The 13,643-nt window shown below is 35.5% G+C and overlaps 2 protein-coding genes across 4 annotated transcripts; one reads left to right on the top strand and one right to left on the bottom strand.

The window, feature by feature from the left end:
* Positions 1-269: 269 nt before the first annotated feature.
* LOC107480150 (ferrochelatase-2, chloroplastic) lies at positions 270-4,716 on the top strand. Its single transcript, XM_016100290.3, has 11 exons — positions 270-590; positions 685-849; positions 1,542-1,875; positions 2,005-2,148; positions 2,482-2,583; positions 2,783-2,886; positions 2,972-3,098; positions 3,340-3,492; positions 3,592-3,692; positions 3,793-3,994; positions 4,146-4,716. The coding sequence occupies exons 2-11, from the start codon at positions 716-718 to the stop codon at positions 4,368-4,370; spliced, it is 1,626 nt and encodes a 541-aa protein (XP_015955776.1). The 5' UTR covers positions 270-590; positions 685-715; the 3' UTR covers positions 4,371-4,716.
* A 152-nt stretch (positions 4,717-4,868) lies between these two features.
* LOC107480151 (TOM1-like protein 5) lies at positions 4,869-9,410 on the bottom strand. Of its 3 annotated transcripts, XM_021138777.2 has the most exons (12): positions 8,989-9,410; positions 8,824-8,870; positions 8,681-8,735; positions 8,220-8,320; positions 7,578-7,656; positions 7,347-7,445; positions 7,151-7,264; positions 6,915-7,075; positions 6,502-6,577; positions 5,999-6,084; positions 5,644-5,802; positions 4,869-5,462 (listed from the first exon to the last, which is right to left on the bottom strand). In XM_021138777.2, exons 4-12 carry the CDS (start codon positions 8,318-8,320, stop codon positions 5,099-5,101), a joined length of 1,239 nt encoding a protein of 412 aa, XP_020994436.1. In that variant the 5' UTR covers positions 8,681-8,735; positions 8,824-8,870; positions 8,989-9,410; the 3' UTR covers positions 4,869-5,098. The 3 variants fall into 3 exon arrangements, with proteins under 3 accessions (XP_020994436.1, XP_015955778.1, XP_052114847.1); XM_016100292.3 differs by lacking the exon at positions 8,824-8,870 and having other exon boundaries at positions 8,989-9,409; XM_052258887.1 differs by lacking the exons at positions 8,681-8,735; positions 8,824-8,870; positions 8,989-9,410 and adding an exon at positions 7,838-7,888.
* Positions 9,411-13,643: the final 4,233 nt, after the last annotated feature.

Raw genomic sequence — 13,643 nt, forward strand, 5'->3', positions numbered from 1 at the left:
ATAAATAATTTTTAAATAAATATTTAATTGGATTACTATTTATATATTAATAAAATATAATTTATATTATTTACTATGACCATTTATGGAATCTAATTAAATTGTTTGCATTCTAAGTGTAAGAAAATTTAAAATCATATAAACACTCCTAACAAATAAAGCCAAAAATACATAAAAAGCAAACAAATGTCATAGACTCATAGGCATGAAGAGGGGAACATTAAATTGTTTTGAGCCCAATCCCCATGTAATGAAAAGGATAGAAAGATAATATTGGAAAAATTTTGGACAGTTAAAAATCGTTGAAGATGAGAAGCTGATAAACACAAAAAGGGGAACAAGAGGTGGCTGTGGATTTTTTTTCCAATCTCATCAGAGATCAGTCACTCTCAACCTCAAGGGTCTCTCTCTCTCTATTCAGATTTCAGATGCAAAACCCTACTTAGCATTTATTACATTTTTTTTTCTACATTTGCATAAAGAACCCATCAAATAAATAAAAAAAAAGAAAGGAACTTTACATGGTCTTTATTCGTAGTCCCCCTTCTGCTTAGTGATAGGTCTTTCTCTTCCAAATTGGTTGGAATTAGGTAAAGTTCACTCCTTTTCTGTAATTGATTTCTGGGTTTCGTTCGCTTGAGCTTTGAGTTTTGTTGCTGAAGCCTCAAAATTACATTTTTGCAGGAACTGAAGGACGAGCAAGTGGTGAAAAGTGATGATTTTTCATTCATCACAAGCTATGAATTCTCCAATTCACGCTCCTTCATCTCCTTCCTCTTCTTCTTGCTCTTATATTCGCTGTCCTCCGCCATGTCTCACTCATGCTTCTCGCAATTTCAAGTTTCCTCTGTAAGTATTGCTTTCGGCCTTTACTCCCATTAGTGATTATTCCGTGTTTTTATCAATGTTCGGGTAACTATTCATATAGGTATCTTCGGTATTCAGCAGTGTTTCATAGCACATACTTGAAGTCTAGTTGTTAGGACTTAAAATATGGACTCATTTAGCTAGAAGCACCATGTTCTGACATCGGAGTTAGTTACCCTGCCTATTAAATTGTTAAAAATCTGAGATCCAATTCTAAATAGGGTTATTTTCGTTGCTTATATTGTGTCCACAATGTCCACAACAAAAAGTTAATTTCTATATTGAGTATTCCTTTAGTGTTTATTATTGGCATTATAAGATTGCTTTTTTAACATAAAATATTCCATTGGTTAAGGAAATATTATAATGTTATGTCAACTACTCTTTGTTCCCTCTGAAGTTTACCGAAAGTGTCGAAGACCATAAGCTTTCGTTTATAATTTTGTTTCCATTGGGCAGAAAACCCAACTTAATCCTGGCTTTCTAAATAAGCATGTGTTGTATGCTATGAGCCCTTTTGCTTGCCTGTTCCAAACATTTGGTATGAACATCTTAATGCCAAAAGTATGTTTTTAACATGTTCTTATTAAAATTTTTATTCATGTAATTCAGTTATCTTATTGCTAAATGTTAGTAGATTTTGCAAAGTTTTTTAATATTTTTTACTTTCATAGGTTGTTGCCACAGGCAATCTGCACCTCCCAAAAGATGTATCGCTGTTCTGGAGGCCAAGCGGAGACTTCAACTACCGCTAACCCCTTGAAGAATTACACCATGGGAAGATGTTCGCCAGGATGGTCTGAAGCACAACCCTTTATTTCCAAGCAATCACTCAGGCGGCACTTGTTGCCGGTTGATGCTTTAGTTACTCCAACAGCTCAAGATGTTTCTGATTCTGGTACACCTCTTGTTGGTGATGATAAGATTGGAGTGTTATTGTTAAACCTTGGAGGACCAGAGACTCTAGATGATGTGCAGCCTTTTCTGTTTAACCTTTTTGCTGATCCTGTACTACTCTAGCTTTAACCCTCTATTCATCTGAATGATTGTTTTTATTTCTATATAGGCTGAGATGAACTAAAATGTTCAATTTCTTATTTTTTGTTGGATAGTTATTTGTTGTTTGCAACTATGCAGGATATTATACGATTGCCAAGGTTATTTAGTTTTCTTCAAAAACCGCTAGCCCAATTTGTCTCTGTGGTACGAGCACCAAAGAGCAAAGAAGGCTATGCTTCAATTGGTGGTGGATCTCCTCTTAGACGTATGACTGATGAACAGGCATGATGCTTCCTGATGGCTTTTTTTTAATACTATCACCGGTTGATTACAAATCTTCTGAACAAATAAAAGTTAGAACTTCTTTATCTGAGATGAAATATTGCTTGTTGGTAATTATAATTTTAGCATTGTGGAATTTTTAGTTGTCTCATCCTTAATTTCTTTGTTCCTTTTTCCTGACCACTCAAGTGCAATTTTTAAGCTTTCACTAGTCCATATGATTTTCAACTGACTTCAATTTTTTTTGCTAACATAACATGTCTACACCAACAAATACTTCCCCCTTTTCTTTTTCTGTTATTATTATAACCCTTTTAATGATTCTCTACACAGGCAGAAGAGTTAAGGAAATCTCTTTGGGTCAAGAATGTCCCAGCCAAAGTTTATGTCGGGATGCGTTACTGGCATCCATTTACTGAAGAAGCAATTGAACAGGTATTTGATAAAAATATTAAATTGGATGGCATTTGATTAAGATTATGCCTCCTCATAGCAACTTCTTCTCAGTTTCAATTAAGATTATCTCACAATACCCCATATGGTATCATAAACAGCACACTGCCATAGAGGAGGATATAGTAAACACTAAACAGGGTGGAAGGCACCTGATATGACACAGATGAACTGATTGTAGATTAAAAGGGATGGCATTACAAAGCTTGTTGTGCTTCCCCTTTATCCACAATTTTCAATATCAACTAGCGGTTCAAGTCTGCGTCTCTTGGAGAGTATATTCCGGTAATTATTATAAAATGCACTGATGTGTACACTTCAATATTCATCTGACATTTTGTATTATTATGAATTATTTGTTGTTCTTCAGCGAGGATGAGTATCTAGTCAACATGCAGCATACAGTAATACCTTCATGGTACCAACGTGAAGGATACATAAAGGCCATGGCAAATTTAATTGAAAATGAGCTGAAAACTTTTGACCATCCTGAGGAGGTACTGGATCATTTCTTTCGATTTATGTTTTAAAGGAAAGAATAAACAGGAAAAGTGTGCTTCCTTGACATTTGTATCTTATCATTGCCATTCTTCCACTTCAAATATAAACAGCATAACATTTGTTGCCATTGTATAATTATTTCTGGTTAGGATATAGCCAAACAAAACGTAGGAGTAGCTTTACTTAATTTTATTGAAAATATTCATTGTTAACCTTAGTAGCTGATGTGTACTGCAGGTCATGATATTCTTTAGTGCACATGGGGTGCCTCTTGCTTATGTGGAAGAGGCTGGTGATCCATACAAGGCTGAAATGGAGGAATGTGTGGATTTAATCATGGAAGAGCTTGAGAAAAGAAAGATAACAAATCAATACACCCTTGCTTATCAGGTAGCTACTAAGACTAAGAGAACTTGACCATTAGTCATCAAGACTCGAGTGGGATTTCGTTTTAGATTTTCTAACAATTGATCACAATTATTGTTACAGAGTAGAGTTGGACCTGTGGAATGGTTAAAACCCTATACAGATGACACAATAGTTGAACTTGGGAAAAAGGGCGTAAAAAGTCTGCTAGCTGTACCAATAAGGTAATGTCATCCTACTACCTTGTCTCTCTCCTCCCCTTCTCACACTGACACACAGAATAAGTGACACTATTAAGTTGTTTAACTTCTGCTTGGTTCACAGCTTTGTTAGTGAGCATATTGAAACACTAGAAGAAATTGATGTTGAGTACAAAGAACTTGCTCTAAGTTCTGGTATAGAAAAATGGGGTCGAGTTCCTGCTCTGGGATGTGAACCCACCTTCATTTCGGATTTGGCGGATGCTGTAATTGAGAGTTTGCCATATGTTGGGGCGATGGCAGTCTCAAACCTCGAAGCACGACAGGTACTCTTCTGATTGAAACTTGAAAGTATATGTTGCTTTAGCCATTTTCACACTAATAAAGAAGTTTAAAACCAATAGTTGATTATGAAATAACAAATTTATTATATTAATATTCCATGTGATGTAATAGAAAATTTTGGCTCTATTGCAGTCATTAGTTCCATTGGGCAGCGTAGAAGAGTTGTTGGCAGCATATGACTCGCAACGTAGGGAGTTGCCACCACCAGTATTGGTGTGGGAATGGGGTTGGACTAAAAGTGCCGAAACTTGGAATGGAAGAGCAGCTATGCTGGCAGTGCTGCTTCTATTATTTTTAGAAGTCACTACTGGTGAAGGATTTCTGCACCAGTGGGGAATATTGCCCCTGTTTAGGTGAATTACGAAATAAATGAGTGAATATGAAATTCCTGCCCTGCCCTCAGAGGCAATGGAACCTAGTTTTTGCTATGTATATGCATAACCGTTAGCATCACATATGCTACTTAGAATCTAAGGCATAAATTCCGGAGTCATCAAATATAGTTTAGATACAAGCATATGTGAATGGTAACGGGAGACCAAAAAACAAATGTATAGTGATATGGATTGTATACGAAGCAGAATGTATGTATTAAAGCAACTTGACTTGGAAATCTACTCTAGAGGATTCTTGTTCAGAAACGGTTATTTTCATTCATAACCACTTTCTGCTGAACTTATTATGAAATACTGTTATATTATTCCGTTGATGAAACATTGAAACGAGAGATTTTGAAAAGGGTGTATCAGTTCGTTTCTTACTAGCCTGCGATTGGCCAGAAAACAATGTTAAAATTAAAACCATGTTACATGTCTGAAAACGAAAAAAGGAATAATAAAAGTGGGCAGAAGAAAATAGAAAATTATTATCACACTAGCACCTGAAACGTACAAACCTCAGTCATGGAACATGATCTCAGACAACTAAATAACATTCATCGTATGAACAGCAGCAGATGTTATTCTTCATACCCTCCCCCACTCAAAAAAGAAAAAACCAGAAATCATCAACTATATATATATTTCCTACATCTGTATTACTAAAACTAAAGGGAAATAAAAACAGAAATTACGTCCATTAAGAGATTAATCACTAGAATCAAAGCTTCCACTGTGAGAGCTGCTGCCATTGTAACTATGCAAGGAGAGGCCCCTCAAGTGACTGGCCAAAGTAGCACCATCCTTCTTGTTCTCCTGAAAATATCTCTCCCTTTCAAAGTGCTTCGAAGGTGGTGGTGGAATTGCTACATGAGGAAGCTCACCATTGTTCCTTGCATTTGGAGGTGGAACCGCTACAGGTGCAGCACGGGTATTGGTTTGTCGAGATGGCTCCAAAGAGAGCGGTCTTATTAGTGCACGGTTGAGTCTCTCTTCAAGCAAACCCCAGTTAGGGAAACGAGGCTCAGTCTCTTCATCTTCAGGCCTTGCACAAGCCTTTCCTTTGCGTAATCTGCAAGGCATTAGCCATGCAGAAATAAATTTAATCTGCTTTTATTCTTTATAAAATGGAAATAACTTGCATTGACACTAGATTACTAGTGAAATTAACTTTGCATTTTATCACGCCAATCACTGGTAAAAATAAAGCAAGAAAAGAATATAGCATCTTCAAAGAATCGGCTGCAATGTACCTTCGGAATAACTGCTCAGGTTCCTCCTCCTCTTCCACTTCTTCATGGACAAAGTGATTGGGAGTTGTGGCTCTTCCAGAAACGAGGTCATCATGCCTTGCAAGAACTTCCTGAAGCTGCTCGTTTAATTCTATTGCTTGTGAAACAATCCTCTCATCACTATGAACAGTGAAAGCAAAAATCAGTTGTTGGTATAAGTTAACCATATTAAATGCATGCGTGTGCAACTAGACACAAAGATTCCTATACTAGGGAAATTTGTAGGGCAGAAAAGGCATTATCCTCCATGCATGATGAATGTTGAAGCAGAAAATTATACTTTTAACAAGGAGACAGAAACCCAAAGGATCCCTACCGAGAAGCCATCACAAGATGCATTACTCTCTGTTTTTGAAACGAACATTGCTCGACAAGATCAAGGGTGAATTCATCCCTTGCTCCCTACGGAAAAAAAAAGAGTTTTAGCTGAAAGGGAATGTGATTAGTTACATTTTTCATAACTACATATCAGGGTATTAGATGCAGTAGATAAAGAAATACTAAAACTAGGTCAATCATTTTATCACATTCCTTCCTTCCTATATAGACAATATATGCTAGTTTTAGTTGAGGTACAATTTTGAGTAATGTCATTATGTTTCCATGTAACTCAGTTCATTTTGAAAAACTATTCTTATAAGCACTATTTATCATTATCAAGCAGTCTCATTCTCAAGCCTCTCGGTCTCGGCCTTTGTTGTCATTCATTAACCTAATATAAAACTCTGAGAGAACTACTATGGAGAAGCATGCAAGATTTACAAATGCAAAGATAGATGAGCGAAATTCTGATTTCATTTTAAGACATTTTTGGTCTACCTGAGGATGTTGCGCATCAACAGCATCAAGGACTTCTTTTAGAACTTCTAATGCATTACTAGCCTTCTGAATAATGCTGCAAATGAAATGTAGAATAATATATATTCTTGCCTAGAAGAAAATCACAAGATCAAATATTTGTAGAACGATATTTGTCCACCAGATCAAGCACCATCCACTGCCATGTTGAATTTACCATTTTACCCCCAAAAAATGAAACAAGAGAAGAGGAAAGAAGAAGCCAGAAATAAATTTTTAGAATACTCTTAAAAATAGTAGTCATTCTCATCATAATAAATCATATCATAATAATAGTCAATTCTTATCATAATTCTTTCCAACACACCCAAGCTATAGACTTATTAAATGCGCTGTTTTCCACTAGTTATTACTAAATTGAAACCAGAAGTTACCTAGATTCGGGAACAGGATTGGACTCCGCTTGCTGAGCAACCCCACCAGATCTAGGCAAGGCCTGTTCCCTGTTTGGTCCATTATTAGTCCTGTTAGGTTGTGAACTTGGACAATTTGATTGGAATTCCTGAGCCCTTCGAGGAAACTGCACCCCAGCACTCTGTAAGAAGTATAGCTGAAAATTAGCATTGCCATTCAGCAGACATCGGATTGAATCAACCTATCTGTAACCTACCACCAACTCATAATATGCATTATAATATTGTGGAAACTTTCCAGAAGCACCACCAAGGGCTGTTTGTGTAGCATCTAGCAGGAGAAATATCCGTTCCCTTACAGGCAAATCTGACTGCAACCAGAGAAAGGACCCAAAATATATAAACAAAAAATCAAGATTGCTAAGGTTCAATAGTGTGAGGGAGAAAACACACCTTTTTCTTCACAATTTTCACAAGAATAGGAATGGTTCCTGTTTCAACAACCTGTTTATGAATTGGATCTCCAATGTTGTTCATCAACATTTCCAACAACTAGAAAATCAGTAGAAAAAGGATGGGTTAGTAGAATGCCTTAGGACACAAGCAAAGAGCAAAGAGAATAATATTAAAGAAACGGCGGCCTTATAACCAAGCTTCAAAAAATTAAGTAATTATTATGCTCACCATAACTGCATAAAGTTGTGTATTGGGGTTCTTGTTGCCTAGTCTCTTTTTTATGGCCTTAACAACATCTCTAGCTTGCCTGAAATTTCAAGAAAAAATAATGATTAACAATGGTAAGATTGTGTGGATTCTTAAAAATTTAGAGAAATGTCATCCGGCTTTATGCATCACACTAGGTCTACTATAGAATAAGTGCCATGATAAACATATCTTCAATTGAAATTATGTAAGGCATCAAATATCAGTTGTTTACCAACTACCAAAGACTTCCAGTTGAAGTTTCCCATTCAAAGAATAACTAGTCTCAAATGCTGAAAATGTTGTAGCAACCAAATAAATTTGATTAATTGGAAACAAGCACTCATGTTTGACATGACATAATAAAACGATCATGCAAGAAGATAATCTTACAAAATAGAAGAAATTCAACAATAAGACAGTCAGGGTGACACAGGGTGGAGAGTGGAGATCATAGATTTGATTCTCAAACCAGGAAATAATTATGAAGTAATAATGTGCGATGAGAAAGATCTAAGAGCAAATACAAAGACATTAAATGAACTTAGTTTCATATCGTTGAAGGTTCTGATCAATCAGAAAGAGACAACACCATAGAACGAGAAGAAAGATTTGTGCGGGTACCTTTGATCATGAGCAACTAATTCACAGATTTCAATATTTTTCATCCAGTCAGTTTCAGTCAGTTTCTGACTTGTTGCAGCATTAACTCGCTCAGCTGCCATCTATTTATAGAGAAAAAAATTAAGATTTAAGTAAATATAGAAAAACAGAAAAATTAGAAGACATTTCAAACAAGGAAGCAATAGGTGAAGATTTTAAATAGCTCAATAATAATATAATATATTCAAGTGGAAAGCAAAACAAGACTTTCATGCCACACTAGCCGATCAATCATTATATAAAAAGGGGAAGGTAATTGATCCACAAAATACAAAAGAGTTGCTATCACACTTGAGTCTTATAAATAAAATCATCTTCCATCAAAGAACAAGGAAATTGATATCAGATAGAGATGAAAGTTGAAACTTGCATGTTCTGACAGCACAAGAATGCTCAAGTAAATGGATATCTTAGTATCGTACCTCTTAACTCTTGTTGTAGCAACCAAGTCAGAACTGCAAGAATGTCATGAACTGCCTGCAACATGAAAATTTTCGAAGCTATATAATTCAGAACTTCACCATTTCTAATATCAGCTCAAAGAACGTGAACTGTGAAAAATAACCCTCAAATAAACATCATGTCCTGACTCTTGAAGCCAAATGATCGGATCTAAATCAAGGGCATGTCAAAAACAAAAATTTCATGATTATGATTAATGGTTAGGGTAAAGCACACTTAATAATCACATTAGTTTTATTTTTTTTCTTAAAAATAAAAAAGGTTGTACCTGAAAAGAGAGAGACAAGGACAGAGATCACGAGGAGGAAAGCGAGTATGCAGTCCTAAACCCTAAAGATCTTCAGCATTTCAATTGCAACTCACAAAGCCCAAGATCAATAATTCTGATGCTATACATATATTAATCACGCTTCCTTTTTCTTTTCTTTTCTTTTCTTTTGTTTTCTTTATTAACAGAGTGCTTTTGTTTGTTGTTTTCTTTATGATTAACTTTAGCTGTTTAGCATATGAGGATGATGATAAAGAATTGGGGAAGTGTGTGTACTTTATAACAGAAATGAGTATGGTTATGCGAAAATGGAAGAAGATAACACTCACTAATATGAATAAGAACGGTCTTAGTGTTTTGTTATGCAGTTTGGTGAAAGTGTTAATGTTATTAATTAGGTAAGCGAGGAAAAGTACGGCACCGCCATGATCAGGAACTTCCTAAACAGAAAACAGCCAAAGGATCTTTTTCCAAAACAGAAGCTCTTATTTCCTATTTCTTAAGTTCGGTCACCAAAAATGAATAAATTGAAATTGAGTTAATTATATAATTCTCTTACTGAAATGAAATAGATAAATTTATGAATATTAAATTAACCTAAACAATTTTGTATGATCAAAATTAAAATTTAAAATATGTATAAAAATATTTGTATTTAAACAATTTGTAGAAAGATAGAAATAATAATAATAAATTTAAAAATATTAAAAATTTTAAATTTATAAAATAAAAATAATAAAAAGTTATTTAAAGATTAATTTAATTCATAATTTAATTTTAATATTAAATTGATTTATATTAAATGATGATACGTCGAATAAAAGATAAATAAGTTATATTGTAATATATAATACTAAAATAACGTATGGACAAATAATATTACAATATGTGACATTGAATGTAGTTATGTCAAAATTGACACTTATAGATACGTCGTCTTTTTATTATATGTAGTTAAATTATTGTGTGACATGTGATACCAACCGTCTAATTTATCAGGTCATGTCGGCATATTATTAATTGTTAATAAAAAAACAAATGAATGACTAATTTGGTAGCTTTGGCCAATTTTAATGGTATTTCAGTGCAATTAGAATTTCAAAAACTATTTTAGTACACACAATTAAGAAGTCGTTTTGAAATTTTATTCAATTATGATTATAAAAAAGATAGTGTTTATTTAACAAAATTATCTAAAATGAGTAGTTCAATGGATAATTTTATCCAACTAACCAAAATTTTTAGTAGATGTCAAATTAATTTTTATTTTTCATGCCAAGAGTGTTAATTCAGTCAGTGGCCTCTTCTTCCTCCCAACGTTGCCATTACAAAACTTTAACACTTCAATTTTTCGCTCTATGTCACCATTACCCATATGACTATCCACCCCGAGTCGCATGATCACCGTCAGTGATCTCCACGGCGACCTTGAGAAGACGAAGTAGGCACTTTGCCATACTAGCCTTATCGACGCCTCTGACCGTTATGTATGCTGTAACGGCCCAATTTCCAGCAGGTCTAGATCACTGCCAGCCGTTAGGTGTTACTTCCCAATAACCCTATAAAACTCTAGACTCGGTAATATTTACTACATATGAGTCTTTCGTACTAATGAAATCGTGTATATTAGCTTATTTTTATCATATGCTTTTTTTAACTAGTCCGTTAGCAACAACAAAAAATATCATCAGAGATATATAATATAATATCAAATAAATATAAAACTAACAACAAAGACAACTTTTTAGATACCTAGTTCATATAGAAAACTCCTAAGATGGTACCCGAACTAAAAGAAAAGAAAATATCAAGTCCTATCCCTAAAAAATGCTACAAAAGGGAGGAAAAGCAAAGTCCAAAGAATAAGACTTTCTATCCTACTTTCTTTTCACCATCGGGGCACAAGTCTGCAGACATCATCTCAGAACTAGTCTCGAGCATCTCCCGTAGGGTCCTACAACGCATGCTCCTCTGGTAGCTCTCTGAGTATATCTCCAGTGGCGGTAGTCAAATCGAAATCCTTCATATGTGGGGAAAAGGGAAAAGGAAGGGGCGAGAGCCTATATGGTTCCCAGTAAGACGACATCATGAAAATATATCTCTCTCGTGAAATCTAGAGTTCTGCCTCTATCGTAATAACTCGCTTGCTAAGTCTCTCGGCTACTTCTGTATCACGGCTCTGACATAACTTTATCTTGCAATCTTTCGTTGGGGTTAATTCCGCTCCTTATGCTATTCTCTATGGCTATTGTTTCTAGTTTTACTATCTTAATCTAAGCTTTGGAGAAATTGTAAGTATACAACTTTAAAACACAAACAAGAATCAGAGAATAGAAAATTAACAAGAAGCAGATAGCACGTAGCAAAAAGAATGAACAGTAAACAATCTCGATCAAATACGCAAACAATTTATGATGCATGTCTGTTCCTAGTTTAGGCCATGAGCTCATGCGTCAGTTCTCTACCCACAACCCGACGTTACTCGGGGAGAACCCCGAATGTGGTCTCTTTACTGTGTCAGTCAAACACAATTATCATCATGGGCGAACCTATGTCAGTTAGGACATCTTGACATCACGATAAGAAATAAGCTATCAATTAGGCGAACATTTCCGCATTAGCAATCATAGGCTATCAGTCAGGTGGGCACTTTCGCATTAGCACTTTGGCACAAAGGCCCATTCAAACTAACAGTTCTCATGAATCATGATCTATTCATGGTTTCTCATTTTCTTTCTTTTCATCATGCCTCCACATCACCTTATAAATACGCATACCTCCGCATTACCATATAACTAAGCATACCTCCGCATTCCCATATTACTAAGCATACCTCCGCATCACCTTTTAACTTTAAACATTCATAGGGACAACTTATATTTTATTCATTTTCCTGATTTGCTTAGCCTAATGCCTCCTTGGCAACCAATCTTCTATTTAATAATTAATATAACAAACAGACTCAGATTCGCACAAATTTTATGTCCATGTGTTTGTATCAAACTCAAGTTTTATTTGATTTAAGTTTCAGAACATTCTCATTTCCAAAACAAAAGTTATGCCTATTCTATTTTGAGAGGTTTCTATTTGGTTAATCGATGAACCGGTTAACTTCCAAAGTGCATAAATAATTTTTTAGAATAGTGATCAGCGGATAATTTATACGCTTTTTGGCATTGTTTTTAGTATGTTTTTAGTATATTTTAGTTAGTTTTTATTACATTTTTATTAGTTTTTAGTTAAAATTCACTTTTCTGGACTTTACTATGAGTTTTTGTATTTTTCTGTAATTTCAGGTATTTTCTGGCTGAAATTGAGGGACCTGAGCAAAAATCTGATTCAGAGGCTGAAAAGGACTGCAGATGCTGTTGGGTTCTGACCTCTCTACACTCAAAGTAGATTTTCTGGAGCTACAGAAGCCCAATTTGCACGTTCTAAATTGCGTTGGAAAGTAGACATCTTGGGCTTTCCAACAATATATAATAATTTATACTTTGCCCGAGATTTGATGGCCCAAACCGTCGATACAAATCAGCTTCAGAATTCCTGGCGTTTAACTGGCACAAAAGCTGGAGTTAAACGCCCAAACTGACACAAAAGTTGGCGTTTAACTCCAAGAAAAGTCTCTACACATGAAAGCTTCAATGCTTAGCCCAAGCACACACCAAGTGGACCCCGGAAGTGGATTTTTACGTCATTTACTCATTTCTGTATACCCTAGGTTACTAGTTCACTATTAATAGGACCTTTTGACATTGTATCTCTACCTCATGACACATTACACGTTTCTTATTGTATCTTCTACGGCATGAGTCTCTAAACCCCATGGTTGGGGGTGAAGAGCTCTGCTGTGTCTTGATGGATTAATGCAATTACTATTATGAATATCTCTTGGATTCCTTAACCAGAATCTTCGTGGTATAAGCTAGAATTGATGGTGGCATTCAAGAGAATCCGGAAGGTTTAAACCTTGTCTGTGGTACTCTGAGTAGGATTCAAGGATTGAATGACTGTGACGAGTTTCAAACTCCTGAGGGCTGGGCGTTAGTGACAGACGCAAAAGAATCACTGGATTCTATTCCAACCTGATTGAGAACCGACAGATGATTAGCCGTGCTGTGACAGAGCGCGTTGAACATTTTCACTGAGAGGATGGGAGGTAGCCATTGACAACGGTGAAACCATGCATACAGCTTGCCATGGAAGGAGCCTTGCGTGCATGAAGAAGAAAACAGTGGGAAAGCAGAGGTTCAGAAGATAGAGCATTTCCAAAACCTCAACCTGTTCTCCATTACTGCAAAACAAGTATCTATTTCATGTTCTTCTACTTTTCACAATTAAACTTGAGAATTATTGATATCCTGACTAAGAGTTACAAGATAACCATAGCTTGCTTCAAGCCGACAATCTTCGTGGGATCGACCCTTACTCACGTAAGGTATTACTTGGATGACCCAGTGCACTTGCTGGTTAGTTGTGCGGAATTACAAAAGTGTGATTGTGATTCCGTGCACCAAGTTTTTGGCGCCGTTGCCGGGGATTGTTCGAGTTTGGACAACTGACGATGTATCTTGTTGCTTAGATTAGGACTATTTTATTTTTGTTGATTTAGAGCCTTTTATTTGAGTTTAGTTTCATATTTTAAGTTTGGTGTC

This window comes from Arachis duranensis, chromosome 3, assembly GCF_000817695.3.
Source record: "Arachis duranensis cultivar V14167 chromosome 3, aradu.V14167.gnm2.J7QH, whole genome shotgun sequence".
Lineage (NCBI taxonomy): Eukaryota > Viridiplantae > Streptophyta > Magnoliopsida > Fabales > Fabaceae > Arachis > Arachis duranensis.

Excerpts from the sequence above, each read along its gene's own strand:
- LOC107480150 (XM_016100290.3), top strand. The coding sequence starts at position 716 with ATGATTTTTCATTCATCACAAGCTATGAATTCTCCAATTCACGCTCCT. Across the intron at positions 3,099-3,339 it reads CTTTTGACCATCCTGAGGAG|GTCATGATATTCTTTAGTGC; the intron begins GTACTGGATCAT and ends TGTGTACTGCAG. Across the intron at positions 3,493-3,591 it reads AATACACCCTTGCTTATCAG|AGTAGAGTTGGACCTGTGGA; the intron begins GTAGCTACTAAG and ends TTATTGTTACAG.
- LOC107480151 (XM_021138777.2), bottom strand. The coding sequence starts at position 8,320 with ATGGCAGCTGAGCGAGTTAATGCTGCAACAAGTCAGAAACTGACTGAA. Across the intron at positions 7,657-8,219 it reads TTAGTTGCTCATGATCAAAG|GCAAGCTAGAGATGTTGTTA; the intron begins GTACCCGCACAA and ends TTGAAATTTCAG. Across the intron at positions 7,265-7,346 it reads TGAAAATTGTGAAGAAAAAG|TCAGATTTGCCTGTAAGGGA; the intron begins GTGTGTTTTCTC and ends CTCTGGTTGCAG.